This window comes from Artemia franciscana, chromosome 16 (assembly GCF_032884065.1).
Source record: "Artemia franciscana chromosome 16, ASM3288406v1, whole genome shotgun sequence".
In the NCBI taxonomy this organism is placed as follows: Eukaryota; Metazoa; Arthropoda; class Branchiopoda; order Anostraca; family Artemiidae; genus Artemia; species Artemia franciscana.
In genome coordinates, this window is record NC_088878.1 from 36,049,470 (window position 1) to 36,073,240 (window position 23,771).

Sequence of the window (23,771 nt, forward strand, 5' to 3'; positions counted from 1 at the left end):
GAATTCAAAAGACGCCACATCAAATGCGGATCTAGACAGGAATCTTAGGTGGGGGGGGGTATGTGATAAGGGCACCAGTAATTGGCTAAATTGACAAGTTTATTCTAAAAAAGGGTAAAAAAGAGAAATGAGGACACCAGAAAAATATTGGAGAGAGGGGGTCCCCCCGGCCTGCCTGGATCCACCCCCTGCATCAAATTAACATTTATAACCTGTATAAACAAATTAAATTTCATGGATTAGTCCAATTCATTTTTCCATCTCAATCGGCTCTAAAAATTTTCAGAATCAAACATCAATTCATCAGAATCAATTCATCTTTCAAAAGGGTCAAGTGACGAATTCAATCAATTTATTTCACAAAAAAAAGTAAATGCATCATATCCACCAGATGATTCTATGACCTAGTAGAACAGCAGGGAACCTAAGAAGTTAAATTACTAACATATTACAGCTGCTTCATAATGCAAAACTACAAAAAGAGACAATAAAAAGAAGAAAGACAAATTCAACAAAATACAGAAAGAAAGATAAGGACCCCTTGTGCTCAGTATATAGTGACCATGCTAGCATGTAATCATGGTGGCCACGCAAGCAGGTAATCAGGATTGCCATGCTAGCAGGTAATCAGGATGTCCACGCTAGCAGATAGTCACGGTGGCCTTGCTAGCAGGTAATCAGGAGGGCTATGCTAGCAGGTAATTAGGATGGCCACGCTAGCAGGTAATCAGGATGGCCATGGTAGCAGGTAATCAGGGTGGCCTTGCTAGCAGGTAATCAGGATGGCCATGCTAGCAGGTAATCAGGATGGCCACGCTAGCAGGTGATCAGGATGACCATGCTAGCAGGTAATCAGGATGGCCACGCTAGCAGGTAATCAGGATGGCCACGCTAGCAGGTAATCAGGTAGGTTGGCCTTGCTAGAAGGTAATCAGGATCGCCACGCTAGCAGGTAATCAGGATGGCCGTGCTAGCAGGTAATCAGGATGGCCACGCTAACAAGTAATCAGGATGGCCACGCTAGCAGGTAATCATGATGGCCATGCTAGCAGGTAATCAGGTTGGCCTTGCTAGAAGGTAATTAGAATGACCAGACTAGCAGATAATCAGGATGGCCATGCTAGCAGGTTATCAGGATAGCCATGCTAGCAGGTAGCGACCAACTTGACATTTGAGTTGTCTTTCTAGAAAGAACGTAAGGGACATAAGACAATTTGCCCCTGTTGTTGAATATTGGCATTCAACTGCTGAATTTCAGCAGTCATGCTAGCTGGTGACCATTGCGCCTAACTTAACAAAAAATAATTTTTTAAAGTCATCGGTGCTTTCAGCAATCATGTGGTGATTTTTGATCAATTTTTCGTTGGGGCTGAACAGTGGTAGTTCTGGTCTCTCTTGCGTCTGGGGCAAAATTTTTATTAGCCCCCCCTCCCGTCTCTCAAAAATTTTCAGGCATAATATAAGCGAAATTTTGGTTTATTAAGACAATTTTAATTTATTAACAAAAACTTTCACTAATAAAAATAAATAATAATAATAACAAAAATAAAATTTTCATAAAAATTTCATAAATCTGACTTCCTTCACTTTGTATGGTAAAAATGAAAATTTTTGGATTCAAACTTATACTTACTGCCAACTGCTTCCTCTGCTTTATGTTAATTCAAATAAAATTTGGAAAATTACGAAATGATTATAAATGTTATATTATTTATTTGAGATTCTGCGCCCCAATAATTTCTGCACCCAGGGCAAGTGCCCCCCTCTGCACCCTAAGAACGCGTCTGTTGCTGAACAGTCATAGGGTCCTATTCAAAGGTTTGTTTGCTGTGGTACCAAGAAAGGAAGATCTTCTTACCCGTTTTAATTCTACTTGTATTGCATCAGATTTTTGGACAATTCGATTCTTTTTATTCTTATCTTCTTTGGACATTTATATTTTATGGGTTTTTTAAACTACCGTTTTCTTATTTCACGGCAATAAATTGTTGTCTTTAATTGAAGATGTAAGCTTCTTAAGAATGAATTATTGTATTTACTACCTTTGGAGAATAAGAATAAGTTAAAGATCGTAAAATAACAAAAATGATACAAGAAAAGACGAACAATAGCGAAAGAAATGTCAGGCATTCTGGGCCGATATTTTACGATTCGGCCATAGGATGGGAAAAATATAGTGATGAAAAAAGGGTTTAAAATTTAAGAGACAAGTATATAGGCAACAAGAAAAATAATATAACAAAAAAAATCTACATAGAGAACGTATGCACCAGGTTATAAGATATAAGGGGGTTGGGATTTTTTTTTTTTGGGGGGGGGGGGGTCACAAAAGTATGTTTTTTCTATGGGGGTTTTATTCTTCCCACCAAGTTTCATCGTGATCTCTCCACTATAAGTGTTTTCCAAGATTTCCGGTCCCCCCAAGTCCCCCCAATGACTATGGATCCGGACGGCATTTAAAATAAGAGATCTGAGTTACGATGTCCTTCTAAATATGAAATTTCATTAAGAACCGATCACTCCTTCGTAAGTTAAAAATACCTCATTTTTTTCTAGTTTTTCAGAATTAATCCTGCCCCCCCCTCAACTCTCCCAAATAGAGCGGATTCAGTCCGGTTATGTCAATCACGTATCTAGGACTTTTTCTTTATTTTTCCCACCAAGTTTCATCTCGATCCCTCCACTCTAAGCGTTTTCCAAGATTTTAGGTTCCTCCCTAATCCCCCCCATGTCACCGGATTCGGCCGTGATTTAAAATAAGAGCTCTGAGAAACAATATTCTTCTAAATATCAATATTCATTAAGATCCGATAACCTGTTCGTAAGTTAAAAATACCTCATTTTTCTATTTTTTTCGATTTAATCGTTCCCCCACTCCCCTCCCCCAGATGTTCGAATCAGGGAAACGACAATTTTTTATTTAATCTGGTCTTGTTCCTGATACGCCTGCCAAATTTGACCGTTCTAGCTTACCTGGAAGTGTCTAAACTAGCAAAACCGGGATAGACAGACCGACAGAATTTGCGATCGCTATATGTCACTTAGTAGATACCAAGTGCCATAATAAGACGAGAACATATGCCAACAAGTAGCTCAAGGAGGTGAAGCTTTCGTTTAAAATCAGATTTGTTTTTTATTCAGACGTTAAAATTTGTTAAAATTCAGACGTGGCAACACCGACAAAATGTCATACTGCCCTAAAATCTTCACAATTTTGAAACAACAAAAGGAAAATCTTCAAAAATCACGGCTTGCAGGCATGGATAGACCCAAAATGGCTACATAGGAGGAGGAAGGGGGCAAAAATATGTTTATTTTGATTTCCCTGGTACTTTAAGCAATTTATATCAATAATTACTAATCAAAAACTGATTTTGAGACCAAACGAGACAAAATATTTTTATTTAGATGTCATTCGTAATTCACATAATTTCATATTATTAATTGATAGTATATAAACTTTTTTACTTGAAGTCTTAGCCAAAAAAGTGCCACGAGCGGATTTCACATCAAATCAAAATCACGAGTGGAAAAGGCACGGTTGTCATGCTTTATTTTTCCTGACACTTGTGATTGACACGTCGATGTTCTATAATACTTGTTCAGACTTGACTGCCAGTGATATTGTCTCGCAAGACAGATAACTCTGCATTTCTCATTTATTTTTTAGGAGGGAATCAAATCATTCCTTTCAATCATTTTTGACAAACAATTTATTTCGTTCAACATTGATTTACTTTTCATTATTCTGAACACATATGCCCTATTGCCTATATAGGTCATCTGAAGCTAAGCGTTACAAGTCAATCATAGTCAACGCAATAGTCTAGACTTGTGAAAAGCAATATGTCTTCCATGGATTTTTTTTTCCAGTTATCATGGCTACAGTGGTAGCTGCAACCTAGTAAAGAACAAACTACGGCCCAAAGTAACCAAAACTAAAAAAATGCTTTTAAAAAGAATGACAAGCGAGGGAAACTGTCATTTCTAGCTGCTTCAGGAATAGTAACTATTTTCTAAATTTTTCTTCATAGTAAAATGTTAGCTTGAAAACAAATTTAATGGAACTTCGAAAATAGCCTGAAACCCCTCAAATATGATATTGGACTGAAACAAAAAGCAAACAATTGGAATGGCCATAGCCTAAAACCCTTTTCAGGAAACCTTCAATCCCCTGGCTTGAACAACAAGGAAAATCGCTTTTTTACATGACAAGCACTGATGTATTCTGTTTTTTATTATTCTTTTCTAAAATACTAGTCATCATTTAGAACAAATAACTTCGAAGACCACACTGCCTTTTCATGACGAAAGTAAAACAGTTCAAAATAGGGATGAATCCTTTTTATTGACAGTGAACAGATATAAAGTTTAACTGGATATTTCGAACACATATACAGTGTTCATCATCATCAGTAAAACTGGTGATGATGTGTTCGAAATATCCAGTTAAATTTTATATCTGTTCACTGTCAATAAACCGGTTTCATCCCTATTTTGAACTGTTTTACTTTCATTTAGAACAAATGACGAAAAGGTGTGGGGAGGTATTTCAATCACGAAGAAGTTTCGGTACTTTCTAAAGACCCAAAGCAGCACAAATGCGCTATGCGTCAATGGGACCTCCCACAGCTTGAGAAGGTATCAGATCAACAATATAAACTAGTCATTTAATCAGAGCGGCCAAAGGTCAAAAATACGTCTAAAGGTAAAATGACCTTTGCAGCCCCATGCACAAAGTCCCTAAGTTAAACAAATAGCCTAATCAAAACCGAGGCTGACATGAAATGTGGGTATTACTTACCTTATTAAAACCATGGCCCCCTCCCCTGATCAACCCTAAAATATTGTCACCAGACTGATCATTTATCATTCATATAATCAGAAATGACTATCACAAGCACATACATATATCATATATTACATCACTACTACTACTACCACTGCTACGAACAACTCGCTGCTGCACAAAGCCACCTGACACCGTCACAGCTGCATATTCTCATTCTCCATCCCCGTTTACTCAGAGCCCTCCCTTTACCCCTCCCACGAAGTTCCTATTTCCTTCAAATCCTTTGTTATGACCACTTCCAACCCCCAATCCAGGGGGTGGACACAAACGTTTCAGTTGACCCTAGGTCTTTGGCAAAAAAGAGCTATGTTTAGCAACCTATCGTGCTTCATCCGCAAAACGTATGTTTTACGTTTAATGCATTTTCCTTCCTCCTTACCTTTGGACCCAACTTCATCCTTAAAAAGCTGGACCCAACCGTATTTTTCGTTCAGTTTGCTGATTTACATACGGTCAGCCAAACGGGTAATTAACACAAACTAATCCCGCGGAAAACATTTAAAAAATCTGACTCCACACTTCAGAGCTCCCACGCTCCCAAACAAAACTTAACGCTATCATTATAGTAGCTTTCAATATTCTAATCTTGATTTGCAGACTTACCTTCCTATTCTTCCAAAAATGTTCAACTGCGACCTTGGCCCTGGCTAAACCCTGGGCCTTGGCTATTGTACTTTTTACATCTTCACTGCATTCACAATCCTTACTAATAATACTTACCAGGTAAGTGAAGCTACCCACATGATGGATGTTGTCGTTAGCCAACATCACCTCTTTATCTTCGTTTATTCTTATCTAAGGGACCGTTCACGCTAGTGAACAAGGCGTATAATTCATAAAGTTATGCGCCCTGTACCCGAAAAATTTGTGGTAAAATTTGGTAAAATTTTACCCGAAAAAATGTGGTAAAATTTGTACACGCCTCTCTCAGTGTGTTAAAAACTAATAGAAGTGAGTCCTATTTTCTGTGCTAAAAATTGTTTATGGACTATTCGAAGTCAATAGGCAGCCAACTTTCACATCACGAGTGTATTTTAGAACGAAAAGAAGATAAGTCTAATATTTTATTTTGTCAAAAATGAGTCAATGAACTGGAAAATTAATGGAATTTTGGGATTCTTTTTTATTGATATTATGAGAAAGAGAGTACAAACCCTGCTAATGTAACAAAATGGCAGTTGTGCAAGCCACAGCAACTTTTGACTTGCTGTGATAATTAAAAAAGATTTGGATTACAAATTTTTCCAATTATGATCTATTGTGGAGAATAATGATTATACAGGTAAATTTTATTTTTTTTACGTAAGCCTGGACAATCCTTAAGCGACTTAGTCCTCATTCATTCTCAAACATCAATTCGATTTGGCCTCTCTAACAACCCAAAATTTTCAATTTCTGTGTTTTGACATATTCGAAATTGGAACAAATTAGAGTATTGGAGCCAATGTTTGAACTTAAATTAATTTAAGTTCTAATATTTTTATATTAATTAGATTTTATTTAAAATTTAATAGGTTTATTAATTTATAATTTAAATATTTAAATTTTTGATGAAAGGTAGAATAGGAGTTTTAAATATAATAGAAAGGATTATAAGTTGAAAAAATTAGGATGTTCAGAGAATTTTAGTAAAGAGAATTAATTATTTGATATAAAACATTCATCAATTGTTAGTTCAATAGTCATTAACACTTATAGGCTGACGGTGCAACGGAAGACGTGTTTGCAGGAGTTAAAATGAGAATCATCGCTTTGTTCACTATTCTGATAAGGACATTTGCCGTCACGTCGCCAAGGGCTATCCGAGGAAAATGATTTTTGCCAATTGTAAAAACAGCTCTGGAGAAGATACTTCCAAACCAGTACCGATTTCCATACCCGTTCCGGCTGAATTTTTAGGACTCCCCAGCAGATGCTTTGGGAAAATTGCCAAAACTTTATCGAAGAAGACGATAAAGTTATTAAATTTGTGAAGTTAATGTTTTGTAATATATTGACTGAAGATTAAAAAAAAAAAAAAAAAAAAAGGCTAATGTTGGAACTAATTGGATCAAAAAATTTGTCAAATATTTTTTTTATTAATTTTTGAAGAAAGTTGGAACAATATTTGAATTTTCTTTGGTATTCGTTTATTTTTGTACATATTGAATTTGAACACTTGCGGATCTACTTTTTAAATTTCCAATTGGCCGCCGGCACAATAATGCGATTTTCTGTTATTTGTTACTTATTTATATCCCAAATTTATCAACTTGCCTACTGACACAACGTTTCACAAATTTTCCAGTTTTTTTGCTAGAATAATATTTGAATCTACACTTTTTTTACTTGTTCGTTTCAGCCTCTAGAGCGTGTCATATTTTTTATTTTTTCAGTTTTACCTCATATTTCCAATTTGTCTGTTGACACAACCTTACTCAAATTTTACGTTTATTTTACAGGATGAATATTCGAATTTTAACTTTTTTTTTTTATTCGATTTGCCCTCGTGATCGACTCAAATTTTCCAGTTTGCCTGCTAGCACAATACAATGAATACTGACGCTGACACAGCCCTGACACTACTTAATCATGATGCTAATAGTCTGAATGTAATTCTGTTACGTCATGGAACATCCAAAATAATAAATTTATTGTTCATCACTTGCATAAATTTGTTATTAATTAACTACAGCAGCTTTAATTTATCAGTGATAACGTAGTCAAAATAATTTGCAAATTGATCATTGATCTCATCTGTAATTCAAATTTTATGTTTCCACTCGTTAGAACAATCTTTTTTTCGTCTGGCAAAATTAAAAGACAAGTGAAAGTTTGGCATATTATTAAAGTAAATCGAAAAAAAAAACTTTACCGGTAATTAATCTACCTTACAAAGAAACAGTGGGGCCGAATTTCCAAGAATATAAGGGTGGGGGGGTATATTTTTCAGAATCTAGGGAGACAATTACTATTTTAAAGACATTTTTTCCAAAATCTGAGAGGAGGGGTTACATAGAAGGTAGAGGACGAGCGCCCCCCCCCCACCTGCGCCCCCGTCAACTCGGCTACGGCCAAGAAAAAGAGTGTTGTACAAAGTCTTACTATTTAATATATTAAGGTTAATATTCAATATTTAATAAGGTTAATTTGAAATTTATTAAAATATATTATTTAACATAATATTTAATATATTATAATTTAAAATATATAGGTAAGAAACCTTAATATTTAATGTATTATGGCTAATAGTTAATTTAATTATTCAATATAATAAAATAGGTTAATATTTAATATACAATTAATATAATATATAACATTTAATAATTTAGGTAATTTAATACTTGGGTTTTATCCCTATTTTGAACTGTTATACTTTAATAATTGAATTTAATATTTATTAAAATATATTATTTAACATAATGTTTAATATTAATATTAATATATTATAACCTTAATATATATATATATATATATATATATATATATATACATCTTTCATATATATATAAAAATGTAGTGTCCGTCCGTCCGTCTGTCTGTCTATTACACTATCTTTACCGTTACACCGTAACACGTTATTACCGTTACACGAGCTCAAAAAATTGAGGCTCTTTAAATTTTATTAAATTGCTTAAAATGTAAAAAACTGGTGATTGCACAAATATTTCTATATATTTTGACAACGAATTAAAGCAATTCGAAAGCCTTAACAACAGAAAACTAAACCAATTTATGTCATCAGTTCGATCCAAAAATGACATAGCGTTGCCGGGACCCAGAACACAAGGGACAATGAGAATCCATATATAGAAGCCTGCCGCGTGCCATGCTGGGGCCCGCGGGGACCGGTGGCAAAGCCGTCGGGACCCAGCACTGTCTGTGGTTAGAACACAAGGGACATTGAGAATCCATATATAGAAGCCTGCCGTGTGCCATGCTTGGGCCCGGCGGCGAAGCCGCCAGGACCCAGCACTGTGTGCGGTTAGAACACAAGGGACAATGAAAATCCATATATAGAAGCCTAATATATATACATATATATGCATATACAAAATATATATATATATATATATATATATATATATATATATATATATATATATATATATATATATATATATTTATATATATTTATATATATATATATATATATATATATATATATATATATATATATATATATATATATATATATATATATATATATATATATATATTATATATATATATATATATATATATATATATATATATATATATATATATATATATATATATGTATATATATATATATATTATATAAATATATTATATGTACATATACATACCTTAATATTTGAGGTATAAAGGCTGACAATTTTGGTACCTAGAATTCTTGGGATCGACTTCTCTCCAGATTTTTTACATTTTAGATTTCAAAATAATGACAACAATTACAAAAATTATAAAGGAATAAAAAAATAATAAAAGATACAACAGTTATTCTACAATTCATTATGAATTATTGGTCAAACAAAATGTATATTGAGATTTTCGTTGAAATAAACATCAGCATGTTAAAATCTAAAGGGCATATTTAATATTTCCTTAATTCTGTATAAGATTAAAATAGGAAAATTCCAAATTTATAATAAACTGGACAAAACGGTAGAAGAGGTCAAATCAATTGAATAAGACAAAAAGAAAATTCCCTGGTCCAAAAGTATTACTAACAAAACGAAGATAAACGGTAAAATAACAAAATGGAAAATAATAAAATATAAAGTAACAGAAGATAATTACAAAAAATGATAATCATCTCCAAAGTATTACTAAAAAATGAAAATAAGCTTTAATTTTCTAAGTATTGGCGTTTAATTAATGAGAACAAGAGAAATTGCCTTCAATTAATTCTGTGGTAAAAAATAATACTTTAATTTCATTGATTTATAACTGTGACGTGTTTTCGCTAGCCAATTACATTATTCCTTAAGGAAACTCAATTTTTGAAGGGACATATTATTTACCTAAATCTAGCCTATATTCATTCCATTCAAAATGGAGCCAAACAATTATGGACAGAATTTGGTCACACACATCGGTTGGACAAACATTAAATGGTTACGCAAAATGCACCTTGTAATTTTTCTTTAAATAAATATTTTCGTGCCAAAATCGAAATAATTGAAATAGTTAGTCGTTTTAAAACGTGATTGGTTCACCAGGGTGAAATTTAAATTAAATTTTGGCGTAAGAAGGGAAAGATATTCGATCCAATTGCTTTTCTGTGTGAAATTTTAACCCAAAAAGAAAAGCTTCTGAGTCACAAGATTTTTCACAAGTCGTCCCTTTGTTTCTCTGTGGCTTAAGGTTGTGTCAACAGATATATTTAGCACAGAGGATCAAGGTGATTAGTTAGTCAAATATTGTGTAATTCTGTGGCATTTCGGCCACACCTTGAAAACTGCAGCTGAAAAAGGAACAGGAACTAAAGCTGGGATAAAGCTCGGGTGCGGGCCCCCAAGGTCCTAAATTTTCCTAAATTTCTGGAGACTTCTTATTCAAAGCAACGATTTTTTATCCCCCCCCCCAAAAAAAAATTCTTTGTAAGTGCCTGACTGAAAGAATTACTGTTCAAAACCGTAACTCGACTGTATTAGTAGCATCAGAAATATTAATATAACTGGACTTACTTGAGTAACTGTTGGTGGAAATTCGTTGACAAAATTTAAACCCTCAAAATCGGTAGATGGTGGTCTTGTCACTTGGATTCCACTATCTCCACTGTTGCATTTTGAATTTCGACTTGAAACAGCCTTTTTCGATCTTTTTCGCTCTTTGCTGGCCCTCCAGGCTAAAGGGCCAAACCTGCAGAAAAATATAGGTTACTAAAGTTCAAATTAAAATATGACACATGAGATTTTAATGTATAGCAATTACTAAGCTGAAGTCTTGTTTTTTTGGCAGCAGATTTCGTCCTAAAAGTATAACTTTCGAAAAACTCTGAAGATAAAAAGGATAAAGGATATTTAAAAGGATAAAGATCTTCCAGAGCCATTGCTAGCACATATGGCGTCGAGCCCTCGTCTCAGTTGTTGGGTCTTTTGTACAGGGACAAATACCAAGCCTGTTACCCAACCTTGCCGAAACGGGGATCAATCCTAGGGAAGGGGATCAGTGTATTGCCAAGCAGAGTATCAATCCTCTCTTTTTACTTCTTTTTTTTTTACTAGCTGGTAAATTGGGACATATGTAAAAGTGAGCAATCGCGCTGAGAGTAGGGGGAACGATATGGAGGGTTTCGCGACCTGACATTGCCACCTTTTATACTAAAAAAAAAGAAAAAACTTTCAATTCTGGAAGCTATTTTTGAAAATCGGGAGTATCTTTCTGTTAGTTTCGTTTCAAACAGTTCGTGGTAACGAACTGTAGTAAGGAGCGACACGGCTCAATAGTAACCAAAACTCTAAAAAATGGAATTTTGATATCAATAGCTACATCAAAAGAATCGCATTTTAATGCTGATTTTAAATATATAAGTTTCGTCAAGTTTAGTCTTACCCATCAAAAGTTACGAGCCTGAGAAAATTTGCATTATTTAAGAAAATAGGGGGAAACGCCCCCTAGAAGTGATAGAATCTTAACGAAAATCACACCATCAGATTCAGCGTATCAGAGAACCCTACTGTAGAAGTTTCAAGCTCCTATCTACAAAAATGTGGAATTTTGTATTTTTTGCCAGAAGACAAATCACGGGTGCGTGTTTATTTGTTACGGCCCACAACCCAACCCAACACGACCCAGTTTTCCTGAGTTTTTAAATTGTTAGGAATTTTTGAGTGTGGTACGTAAAATGGGGGAATGCTAAACAATATAGGTTTTACAGAGGAAAAAAGTATCCAAAAAACTTGACGAAACTCATCCAAGAATTTTTTATATATGTATTTGTTAATTTTTACGAGTCGGAAAAAGACTTTGGGAGGAGGACTCGAACTCGGTAACCTCTCCCCACTGGATACAGCCTTGAACTCAGGAGCCGAGCAAGGTTTCAGGACGCGGATCACACCAACCAACCAGTCTTGCTTGTTTCAGCGGTTAGAATGCAAGTATTCGTTTCAAAAAAAAAAAAAAAAATCCGCATAATATTTTTTTAACTGCGTATCGGCGTTATTCACCCAAGATCCCCCTGACACTATGCACCTGGGATTCGTTACCCTTAAGCTAGATATACAGCCATGAAACCATTTAAGGAATATTTGCATACTCATTGGTAGATTGAAATATACAAATAAGTGAGCAATCATCTTGAGGAGGTGGGGGGCATGGAATATTTCATACCAAGATCTTGCTTTTTGAGAGGGCTGGAGTAAAAAGCTTTTTTTTTCAAAAAAGTGTCACATATTGCTTTTTGACTTACCAAAAAGGATTTGCTACGCACCCAGGAGTCAGTACCCTGAAACTAAACATATACACAAGAAATCCAGTTTAGAAGGGAGAACCAATCGAGGGGAGGTCGCCAAATTAATCAAAATGCAAAAAAAATTAAACAGGAGAATTGTACCAAAATTGTAACTAAGAACTATGTAGTTTTAGACCCACCAGTATGACGGAAAATTTTTTGGCCAATCATTTGGCTACTATCAGCAACAGGTAGATACAACAACAGGTTATTTGGCTTCAGTTTCTAACGCACACTTAACAAAGTAATGTGACTGGTTTACGGAAAAACGTCACAGAAATAAACCAATAGAATTAAAGAATACTTTTAAACACGGAATTTATAGCACAGTAATTGGTCTTCTTCTCTCTGTCAATACCTGCCTTGCAGAAAGTGATTTTTTTTTTTTTATCTATCAGGATTTGGTTTCTATTCAGAGCAATCTAGCATCGGGTGGGGTGGGTAAGGGGAAACTATAAGGGTGGAAACTTCGGTGATTTAACATGGAAAGATAGGAGTTAAAAACTACTAGCGCCAGACGCAGCGTAGTGGCTGGCGAAATCATTAAAATGTCTTTAAGAAGTAGAAAAAAAATCAAGTCAAACTCGATAATTGGTAAAGGCCTAACCAAATAGTATTGAAAACTCATTGTTTCCTATGTTCTTTGGGCCTGATCTATATATTTATATCACATAAAGGTGAAGTGTCTGTGTAAGTCTTAAAAATCAAGTATTTGGCTGCTTACGGTAGGCTAACCTACTGTTAAAAAGACATATATAAGGCCTAGCCTATTTGTCTATGATGGCAAAGGGTTATGCCTAATTGTCTTGTTAATATAATTAGGCGTAGTACATATTACTAGGCCTAATTATTAGTAGGCCTAAGTTTGATGAGGGCAAATCATGGTTAATTAATTAGACTTAAAAAATGCCAAATTTAGCCAGATGCTAGATGGCGTTGGTGATTTTTTTACACTAGCGCCAGTTTCCACTCTTATGAGTTACTAATGCTCTATGATTGATAGGATTAGTCTCATGCACCCATCTCAGAAAATTTTAGGCAATAAATAGGCCAAATTTTGTTTTTGAATCCCAATCAGGGAAGATCCTCTGAAACCCTTTCATGAATTCTGGCTGTAAACACCCGTGTTTTTATTGGAAATCATTCGGTGTGACCTGTCTCAACTTGACAGATTAAGCGAAGAAGAAGAGGATACATACTAAGATTTTTGGAAAGCAAGCTCCTATTTTTCTTTGTATTTCTTCAGACTTTACACGAGTATCAGAATTCGAAGGAAAAGATACGAGGAGATTTGTCTCCTCTTTGACAGGTTAATCGATTCAAGAAGACAAGGCATATTCCTTTCTTAAGGAAGATGTTAGGCACTAGCTTGTTGATTATAAAACATGAAAAAATAAGACGCTTTAAAAGTTAACTGGTGTTTCTACCAACAATAAAGTCAGAAATAACGCGATACTTTATTATGGGAGAGAGGGGGAGGGTAATAAAAAAAAGTTTATTGGATAATTTGAGTAAAAATGCCAAGATATTTCGAAAAATTTCGATGAGGCAGGCCCCAAGATCTTCTGTGTACATCCATGAATAAAATTTGACTTATTACTTTTATCAATTATTATAGCTGAAATGACAAAAATTTCAGTAAAAGTTATCAGCTTTTTTATATTTTTCTGATGAATTGTTATATTTCTAATGCTAGTTTTACGCAACGCTAAGATGTCGTGATTTACCAGGTTTTACCTAAAATTTGCGTTATTTACAAATTTCTGTTTTAAATTTAACAAATTTAGCAAATTTTGTGAAATAGTCAAATTAAAACTTATGGAAATTCGCTTAAAATTTGTAATTAATTTGCAAAACGTTTGTCGTAAATTTGCGAATTTGCCTAAATTGTATCAAATGTACATAGTAATCTGTTGGAAGTTAACCAATTTTAACAATTTTTAAACTTTTTTTTACTATATTAATTTTATATAACAAAGTAAACTTAATACTATATTTTTGTTTGCGTAGATAAGGTTGTACATAAAGCTGTGCAAAGGCTGTATATAAGGCTGTACAAAGAACATAAGGCTGAAATAAAAATATTGCTAGTAAATTTGCAAGACGTTAAGGTCCATGGTTAAACTAAAGTTTGTTGCAAAATTTCTGAAATTCAAATCTACAAAGTTAGCGTTTGCGTTATAAAATTATAAAAAAAAATTTTATATATTTATTATAAATAAATAATTGTAATATAAATATTTTTTTATAAATATTTTTATTATAAAAAAAATTATTATAAATAATAATTTTATTTTATATATTTATTATATATATTATTTTTTATATAAAAATAATATAAAATTATAAAATTGTGTTATAAAAGAAAAAAAATAGCGAAGCAGTCACAGCTGAAAACCTGTGCATAAGGTTTGGAGTAGACTCAGAGGTAGGAGATGAGACTGATGCATAGGAAGCAGAGCTGGAAGCGAAAAGCTATATGCATATGCAACCATCAGCACCAAACCTCTTCCTGTCGAATGTTTGCAAAAGAAAGCTTTAGGTTCTGAAATAGGTGGATTAAAAATGAATTTTCCATAGCCAAAAACTGAAAACAGAGCAAGAAGATAAAAAAAAGCTGGCAGAGAAATATAAAAAGCAAAAAATGGAAAATGTGAAAGCAAAAGAAAGTAGAGCAAGAAGAAGCATAACTGGAAGAAGCAAGTTATGTACATCTACGACAAATAGCACCCAGTTTATTGGTGTCTTGCATTAGAAAGTTTTATTTACAGAGCTAGAAGAGAAAAACAGAAAACAGGGAGGGAACGAAAGAAAAGGTGAATTTATGACAAAAGAAAGCAGCGTGGGAAGAGGATGTATTGAGAATTTGAAGTAGACTCAGAAGTGAAGACAGAGAAGTCTGGAGCATAGGAAGCAGAGCTGGAAGCAAAAAGCTATGTGCATATGCAACCATCAGCACCAAACCTCTTCCTGTCGAATGTTTGCAAAAGAAAGCTTTAGGTTCTGAAATAGGTGGATTAAAAATGAATTTTCCATAGCCAAAAACTGAAAACAGAGCAAGAAGATAAAAAAAAAGCTGGCAGAGAAATATAAAAAGCAAAAAATGGAAAATGTGAAAGCAAAAGAAAGTAGAGCAAGAAGAAGCATAACTGGAAGAAGCAAGTTATGTACATCTACGACAAATAGCACCCAGTTTATTGGTGTCTTGCATTAGAAAGTTTTATTTACAGAGCTAGAAGAGAAAAACAGAAAACAGGGAGGGAACGAAAGAAAAGGTGAATTTATGACAAAAGAAAGCAGCGTGGGAAGAGGATGTATTGAGAATTTGAAGTAGACTCAGAAGTGAAGACAGAGAAGTCTGGAGCATAGGAAGCAGAGCTGGAAGCGAAAAGCTATGTGCATATGCAACCATCAGCACCAAACCTCTTCCTGTCGAATGTTTGCTAAGAAAGCTTTAGGTTCTGAAATAGGTGGATTAAAAATGAATTTTCCATAGCCAAAAACTGAAAACAGAGCAAGAAGATAAAAAAAGCTGGCAGAGAAATATAAAAAGCAAAAAATGGAAAATGTGAAAGCAAAAGAATGTAGAGCAAGAAGAAGCATAACTGGAAGAAGCAAGTTATGTACATCTACGACAAATAGCACCCAGTTTATTGGTGTCTTGCATTAGAAAGTTTTATTTACAGAGCTAGAAGAGAAAAACAGAAAACAGGGAGGGAACGAAAGAAAAGGTGAATTTATGACAAAAGAAAGCAGCGTGGGAAGAGGATGTATTGAGAATTTGAAGTAGACTCAGAAGTGAAGACAGAGAAGTCTGGAGCATAGGAAGCAGAGCTGGAAGCGAAAAGCTATGTGCATATGCAACCATCAGCACCAAACCTCTTCCTGTCGAATGTTTGCAAAGAAAGCTTTAGGTTCTGAAATAGGTGGATTAAAAATGAATTTTCCATAGCCAAAAACTGAAAACAGAGCAAGAAGATAAAAAAAAGCTGGCAGAGAAATATAAAAAGCAAAAAATGGAAAATGTGAAAGCAAAAGGAAGTAGAGCAAGAAGAAGCATAACTGGAAGAAGCAAGTTATGTACATCTACGACAAATAGCACCCAGTTTATTGGTGTCTTGCATTAGAAAGTTTTATTTACAGAGCTAGAAGAGAAAAACAGAAAACAGGGAGGGAACGAAAGAAAAGGTGAATTTATGACAAAAGAAAGCAGCGTGGGAAGAGGATGTATTGAGAATTTGAAGTAGACTCAGAAGTGAAGACAGAGAAGTCTGGAGCATAGGAAGGAGAGCTGGAAGCGAAAAGCTATGTGCATATGCAACCATCAGCACCAAACCTCTTCCTGTCGAATGTTTGCAAAGAAAGCTTTAGGTTCTGAAATAGGTGGATTAAAAATGAATTTTCCAAAGCCAAAAACTGAAAACAGAGCAAGAAGATAAAAAAAAGCTGGCAGAGAAATATAAAAAGCAAAAAATGGAAAATGTGAAAGCAAAAGAAAGTAGAGCAAGAAGAAGCATAACTGGAAGAAGCAAGTTATGTACATCTACGACATCCAGTTTATTGGTGTCTTGCATTAGAAAGTTTTATTTACAGAGCTAGAAGAGAAAAACAGAAAACAGGGAGGGAACGAAAGAAAAGGTGAATTTATGACAAAAGAAAGCAGCGTGGGAAGAGGATGTATTGAGAATTTGAAGTAGACTCAGAAGTGAAGACAGAGAAGTCTGGAGCATAGGAAGCAGAGCTGGAAGCAAAAAGCTATGTGCATATGCAACCATCAGCACCAAACCTCTTCCTGTCGAATGTTTGCAAAAGAAAGCTTTAGGTTCTGAAATAGGTGGATTAAAAATGAATTTTCCATAGCCAAAAACTGAAAACAGAGCAAGAAGATAAAAAAAAGCTGGCAGAGAAATATAAAAAGCAAAAAATGGAAAATGTGAAAGCAAAAGAAAGTAGAGCAAGAAGAAGCATAACTGGAAGAAGCAAGTTATGTACATCTACGACAAATAGCACCCAGTTTATTGGTGTCTTGCATTAGAAAGTTTTATTTACAGAGCTAGAAGAGAAAAACAGAAAACAGGGAGGGAACGAAAGAAAAGGTGAATTTATGACAAAAGAAAGCAGCGTGGGAAGAGGATGTATTGAGAATTTGAAGTAGACTCAGAAGTGAAGACAGAGAAGTCTGGAGCATAGGAAGCAGAGCTGGAAGCGAAAAGCTATGTGCATATGCAACCATCAGCACCAAACCTCTTCCTGTCGAATGTTTGCAAAAGAAAGCTTTAGGTTCTGAAATAGGTGGATTAAAAATGAATTTTCCATAGCCAAAAACTGAAAACAGAGCAAGAAGATAAAAAAAAGCTGGCAGAGAAATATAAAAAGCAAAAAATGGAAAATGTGAAAGCAAAACAAAGTAGAGCAAGAAGAAGCATAACTGGAAGAAGCAAGTTATGTACATCTACGACAAATAGCACCCAGTTTATTGGTGTCTTGCATTAGAAAGTTTTATTTACAGAGCTAGAAGAGAAAAACAGAAAACAGGGAGGGAACGAAAGAAAAGGTGAATTTATGACAAAAGAAAGCAGCGTGGGAAGAGGATGTATTGAGAATTTGAAGTAGACTCAGAAGTGAAGACAGAGAAGTCTGGAGCATAGGAAGGAGAGCTGGAAGCGAAAAGCTATGTGCATATGCAACCATCAGCACCAAACCTCTTCCTGTCGAATGTTTGCAAAGAAAGCTTTAGGTTCTGAAATAGGTGGATTAAAAATGAATTTTCCATAGCCAAAAACTGAAAACAGAGCAAGAAGATAAAAAAAAGCTGGCAGAGAAATATAAAAAGCAAAAAATGGAAAATGTGAAAGCAAAAGAAAGTAGAGCAAGAAGAAGCATAACTGGAAGAAGCAAGTTATGTACATTTACGACAAATAGCACCCAGTTTATTGGTGTCTTGCATTAGAAAGTTTTATTTACAGAGCTAGAAGAGAAAAACAGAAAACAGGGAGGGAACGAAAGAAAAGGTGAATTTATGACAAAAGAAAGCAGCGTGGGAAGAGGATGTATTGAGAATTTGAAGTAGACTCAGAAGTGAAGACAGAGAAGTCTGGAGCATAGGAAGCAGAGCTGGAAGCGAAAAGCTATGTGCATATGCAACCATCAGCACCAAACCTCTTCCTGTCGAATGTTTGCAAAAGAAAGCTTTAGGTTCTGAAATAGGTGGATTAAAAATGAATTTTCCATAGCCAAAAACTGAAAACAGAGCAAGAAGATAAAAAAAAGCTGGCAGAGAAATATAAAAAGCAAAAAATGGAAAATGTGAAAGCAAAAGAAAGTAGAGCAAGAAGAAGCATAACTGGAAGAAGCAAGTTATGTACATCTACGACAAATAGCACCCAGTTTATTGGTGTCTTGCATTAGAAAGTTTTATTTACAGAGCTAGAAGAGAAAAATAGAAAACAGGGAGGGAACGAAAGAAAAGGTGAATTTATGACAAAAGAAAGCAGCGTGGGAAGAGGATGTATTGAGAATTTGAAGTAGACTCAGAAGTGAAGACAGAGAAGTCTGGAGCATAGGAAGCAGAGCTGGAAGCAAAAAGCTATGTGCATATGCAACCATCAGCACCAAATGTCTTTCTGTCGAATGTTTGCGTAAAAAAGCTTTAGGTTCTGAAACAGGTAGATTAAAAATGAAGTTTCCACAGCCAAAAACTGACAACAGAGCAAGAAGATAAAAAAGCAGGCAGAGAAAAATAGAAAGCACAAAATAGAAAAAGTGAAAGCAAAAGAAAGCAGAGCAAGAAGAAGCATAACTGGAAGAAGCAAGATATGTACATCTAATATGTACATCTACGACAAACAGCACCCACCTTATTGGTGTCTTGCATTAGAAAGCTTTATTAGAAAGCGATACTTCAAGATTGAAAAGTTATTTACGACTGCAAAAAGAGACAGCAGAGCTGGAAGAGAACAATAGAAAACAGGGAGGAAAAGAAGGAAAAAGATGAATTTATGGCAAAAGAAAGCAGCGTGGGAAGAGGATGTATTGAAAATTTGAAGCAGACTCAGAAGTGAAAACGGAGAAGTCTGAAGTCTAAAAGGGGTTGTCCCCTCCTCAACGCCCCGCTCTTTACACTAAAGTTTGACTCTTTCTCACAATTCTACTTTTTAAAACACTAAAAAACTTTAGCGAAAAGAGCGAGGTGTTGAGGAGGGGACAACCCCTTTCATATACTGAATAACTTCTGTTCGTTTTAAGTTTTAATGTCACTGCTTACTTACAGTCTTTTTTTTATTCAATTTCTGAACGTTTTCGAATTAATGCTTGGCTCACCGCATATGAATAATTAAAATGAAATTTTTGGCTCACCGAATGTTTTGGTTTTGGCTCACCACATATGAATAATTAAAACGAAATTTGCAAATTAATTTTTTTTTTTTGCTAAATGGCTTTCTCATAGTTTTGATCGGACGATTTTAATTAAAAAATGAATGGGGGAGGAGGCCTAGTTACCCTCCAACTTTTGGTTACTTAAAAATGCAACTACATTTTTTCATTTTTTTACGGACGTTTTTATTAGTAAAAAACATTCGGACATTACGAAATAACTTACGTAACAAATTTTTATATTTGTGTATTTTTATTACGAATATGAAGGGTTTCGACCCCTCGTCAATACTTCGCTCTTTACACTAAAGCTTGAATTTTGTCCTAAATCCTCAAGAATGACCCCTTAATCACAAAGGCAGTAGAATAAATAGTTGAAATTACTAAAAAATGCTTTAGCGTAAAGAGCAAGGTATTGTGGAGGAGACGAACCCCCTCATATACATAATATTTTTTGTCCGTTTTAAGTTTTAATGCTGCTCATTATTCACTACATTCTAGGACCACTGGATCGATACGATCACCCCTGTGGGAAAAAAACTAAAAACAAACAAACAAATAAACAAATAAACACGCATCCGTGATCTGTCTTCTGGCAAAAAAAATACTAAATTCCACATTTTTTAAGATAGGAGCTTGAGACTTTTACGTTAGGGTTCTCTAATACGCTTAATCTGAAGGTGTGATTTTCGTTAAAATTCTATGACATTTGAGGGGTGTTTCCCCCTTTTTTCTAAAATAAGGCAAATTTTCTCAGGCCCGTAGCTTTTGAATGATCAGACTAAACTTGATGAAATTTGTAGATTTAAAATCAGAATTAAAATGTGATTCTTTTGATGTAACTATTGGTATCAAAATTGCGCTTTTTAGAATTTCGGTTACTACTGAGCCGGGTCGCTTACTACAATTCGTTACCACGAACTGTTTGAAAAAAATCCTCTTAGGCGTATTTTGTTCCACCAAAATACACCCAATGGCATTTTTTTGCTTATTTGGTTGAACTATCTTTTTCACCTTCATCTAACTATTGAGAATCTTCGCGGGATACTCCACCCTTTCAAGACTTATTATGGAACGTGCCATAATACCAAGTGCCATATAGCGTTTTGCAATTTCCGTAGGTATGTCGGTCGGTTGGTCTGTCGGTCCCGGTTTTGCTACTTCGGGTACTTGCAAATAAGCTAGGACGATGAAAATTGGCAGCCATACTAGGGACCATACCATATTAATATTAGAAATAGTCACTTCCCCGATTCGACCATCCGCGTGGGATGGAAGTGGAGTGACAGTTAATTCAGAAAAATTAGAAAACAGAGGTATTTTTAACTTACGAACGGGTGATCGGAACTTAATCAAACTTGATATTTAGAAATACTCTGTGTCTCAAAGCTCTTATTTTAAATCCCGACTGGGTCCAGTGACATTGGGGGAGTTGGAGGGGGAAACCGTAAATCTTGGAAAACGCTTAAAGGGGAAAGATCGGGATGGAAATTGGTGTGAAGAACAAGCACAAGTCTTAGATACTTGGTTGACATAACCAGACTGAATTCGCTCTCTTTGGGGGAGTTGGGGGGATTTCCAGGGCTTTGGCGAGTTCAGTGCTTCTGGGCGTGCTAAGACAATGAAAATTGGTAGGCGTGTCAGGGACCTACATAAACTGACTTGATAACAGTCGCTTTCCTAATGCAACCATCTGGGGTGGGGGGGCTGGAGGAAGGGGAAATCATGAAAATTGAGGCATGTTTATCTTATGAATGGGTGATCGATCTTAATGAAATTTGATATATAAAAAGATCTTATATCTCAGATGCTCTATTTTCAATTCGGATCGGAATCGGGGATATTGGGGGTGGAGGGGGGAAACGAAAATCATGGAAACCGGAAATCTTGGAAAATGCTGAAACTTGATGAGAAGAATGAGCACAAGTTCTAGATACGTAATTTACATAACTGGACCGGATCCAATCTCTTTGGGGGATTTGGGGGGATTTCTAGTGCTTTGGTGAGTTCAAGAATATGCACAAGTTCTAGATACGTGATTGACAAAACCGGACCAGATCCGATCTCTCGTCACAAGTGCCATATGAGCTGTTGGTTCTTTTTTCTTTCTGTTACAAAATCTATTCAGTCAATTCAATCAATCTATCTACAAAATCAATCTACTATATCCATTATTATAATATTATATCTATTATAAATAAATCTATTATAAAAATTTTGGCGAGAGTATTTCACAAGATTATTACCCGACTAATTATAATTAAATCCACTTATTAAAGAGTCCATGATGTCAAATCATCTTGCTAGAGGTGTTGGAAGCGGCACAATTAGTTTAATAGGAACAATGACTTATTTTCTATAACGATCTTGATCTTCTCATAGTGTGAACATTAAGCTTATTATAGTAATTTTCTTCCCAATTAGACTCTATATTTTCCCATTACTTTAACTACTTTGACTTCCTGGTTATTGTCGATGCTGATGAGATATGTTACAAAATTTGGATGAGCCAGAAGTGATTGAGCCCCCCCCCCGACAAAAAAGAAAACATTAAAGTAAAAAAAAATGAAAATTTAAAACAATTTTAGCCCCCTGCCCCCTTAGACCTATCTTTCATTCGATTATGCCTGAAAACCAAATTTGCCCAAGGTTTTTCTTGTGACTGTAATTACCATCCCCTCTACATACTAAATTTTTGTGTTCACACCTTGAGGGGGGTAAGAGAATGTAATGTTCAAAGAGATGAGGGATGGCATTTGGATTACGTGTTTTAAGCCAATGAGATCTTAGATGGATGGGTAAGTGTTCCACCATAAACAGAATAAATCCACCATAAACAGAAAACAGGTTCTAAGGACAAATATAAATACAGCCACGCAAGCCCTCACCGAGGGGAAGCCAACGGCTTCAAAATACCGAAAATGCAGACGAATAATATATATATATATATATATATATATATATATATATATATATATATATATATATATATATATATATATATATATATATATATATATATATATATATATAAAACTATCAAATGGGAGTTCTGCAGAAGGATGTGCCTCTAGAACCAAGGGGTAAGTTAAAAGCCTGCTTGACTACACCTTGGATTTATTTGGGTAGAGTGTCAAGACATTAAGCATCTCTTTTACTTCGAACAAATATAGACTAAATAAATATAGACTACTATCACGGGAAAAATAATTTCTTTTCTTATGTTACTATTTATATTAGAAACCATTTACAACCATTTCTTTTCCCAAATACTACCATTTCTAGAACCAGGGCTCTATTGTCACGTATCTTTTATACAATTTGATTTGAACTTTATTTCTAGAATTCAGGGGAAAAGAGTAGGACTGGGACACGTCTTAGATAACGGAATCAAATCTGTTTGAGGCTTAATCTGGGATGTTATATGATGTTTCACTGTAAGGAATGTTTCTTACCTAATTTTCCGAACATGGCCAAAAGTATCGGATAAATACAGTTCTAGTAAATATTTAAGCAACTTTAGTCATAAAAGATGTTTCACCCCCCCCCCTCCTCCAGCTCAAACTTTTTTTTCTAAATGCCACCTGGCTTACCAACTGACCAACTGTCTGGTCAGTTGCCTGCAATACAGCACTTTCAATCTCGTTTTCCTGGTTAGAGATTCTTTGAACATATCTTACAAGGGAATTAACATGGGTCTACCTACCGAAGGAGTATCCACTCTCCACCGTCCGGTGTATACCCCAGACGCAACCTTATTATAATTTATAGTTAGGACCAGAGTGGAACCGGGAATTCTCAGTAACTCTTACACTTATTGGTATAATATCCTACAAAGTAAAAAAGAGTGTCATAAAACGTTTATATTTGAAGGGGAATGTCTCAATTCGTTTTTAAAAGTTAAGCCAATAAAATTGCTTCACTCCGACTCAATCGCGGTCTCCTCCGTAGACCTTAGAAGAAAAAGAATGTCATTGATCATGCTCAATTTTTCCCACAAGAAATCAAAATCATCTCAGGGTTTTCAATATATTTTTAGAGCCTAACAGGCTATAATAAGATCCTTTGTCTACATAAATCTCAAAGGTCGGTCAGGGTTCAAGCGGACGTTCTCAAGAACTCTTC

General features: G+C 35.0%; 1 protein-coding gene across 1 annotated transcript in view; it reads right to left on the reverse strand.

The window, feature by feature from the left end:
• Positions 1-23,771, reverse strand: part of LOC136037398 (uncharacterized) — a 154,314-nt gene that overhangs the window by 51,006 nt on the left and 79,537 nt on the right. Inside the window, exon 6 of the mRNA XM_065720143.1 lies at positions 10,507-10,681. Coding sequence (XP_065576215.1) covers positions 10,507-10,681 — 175 coding nt within the window. The remainder of the gene's footprint in view (positions 1-10,506; positions 10,682-23,771) is intronic.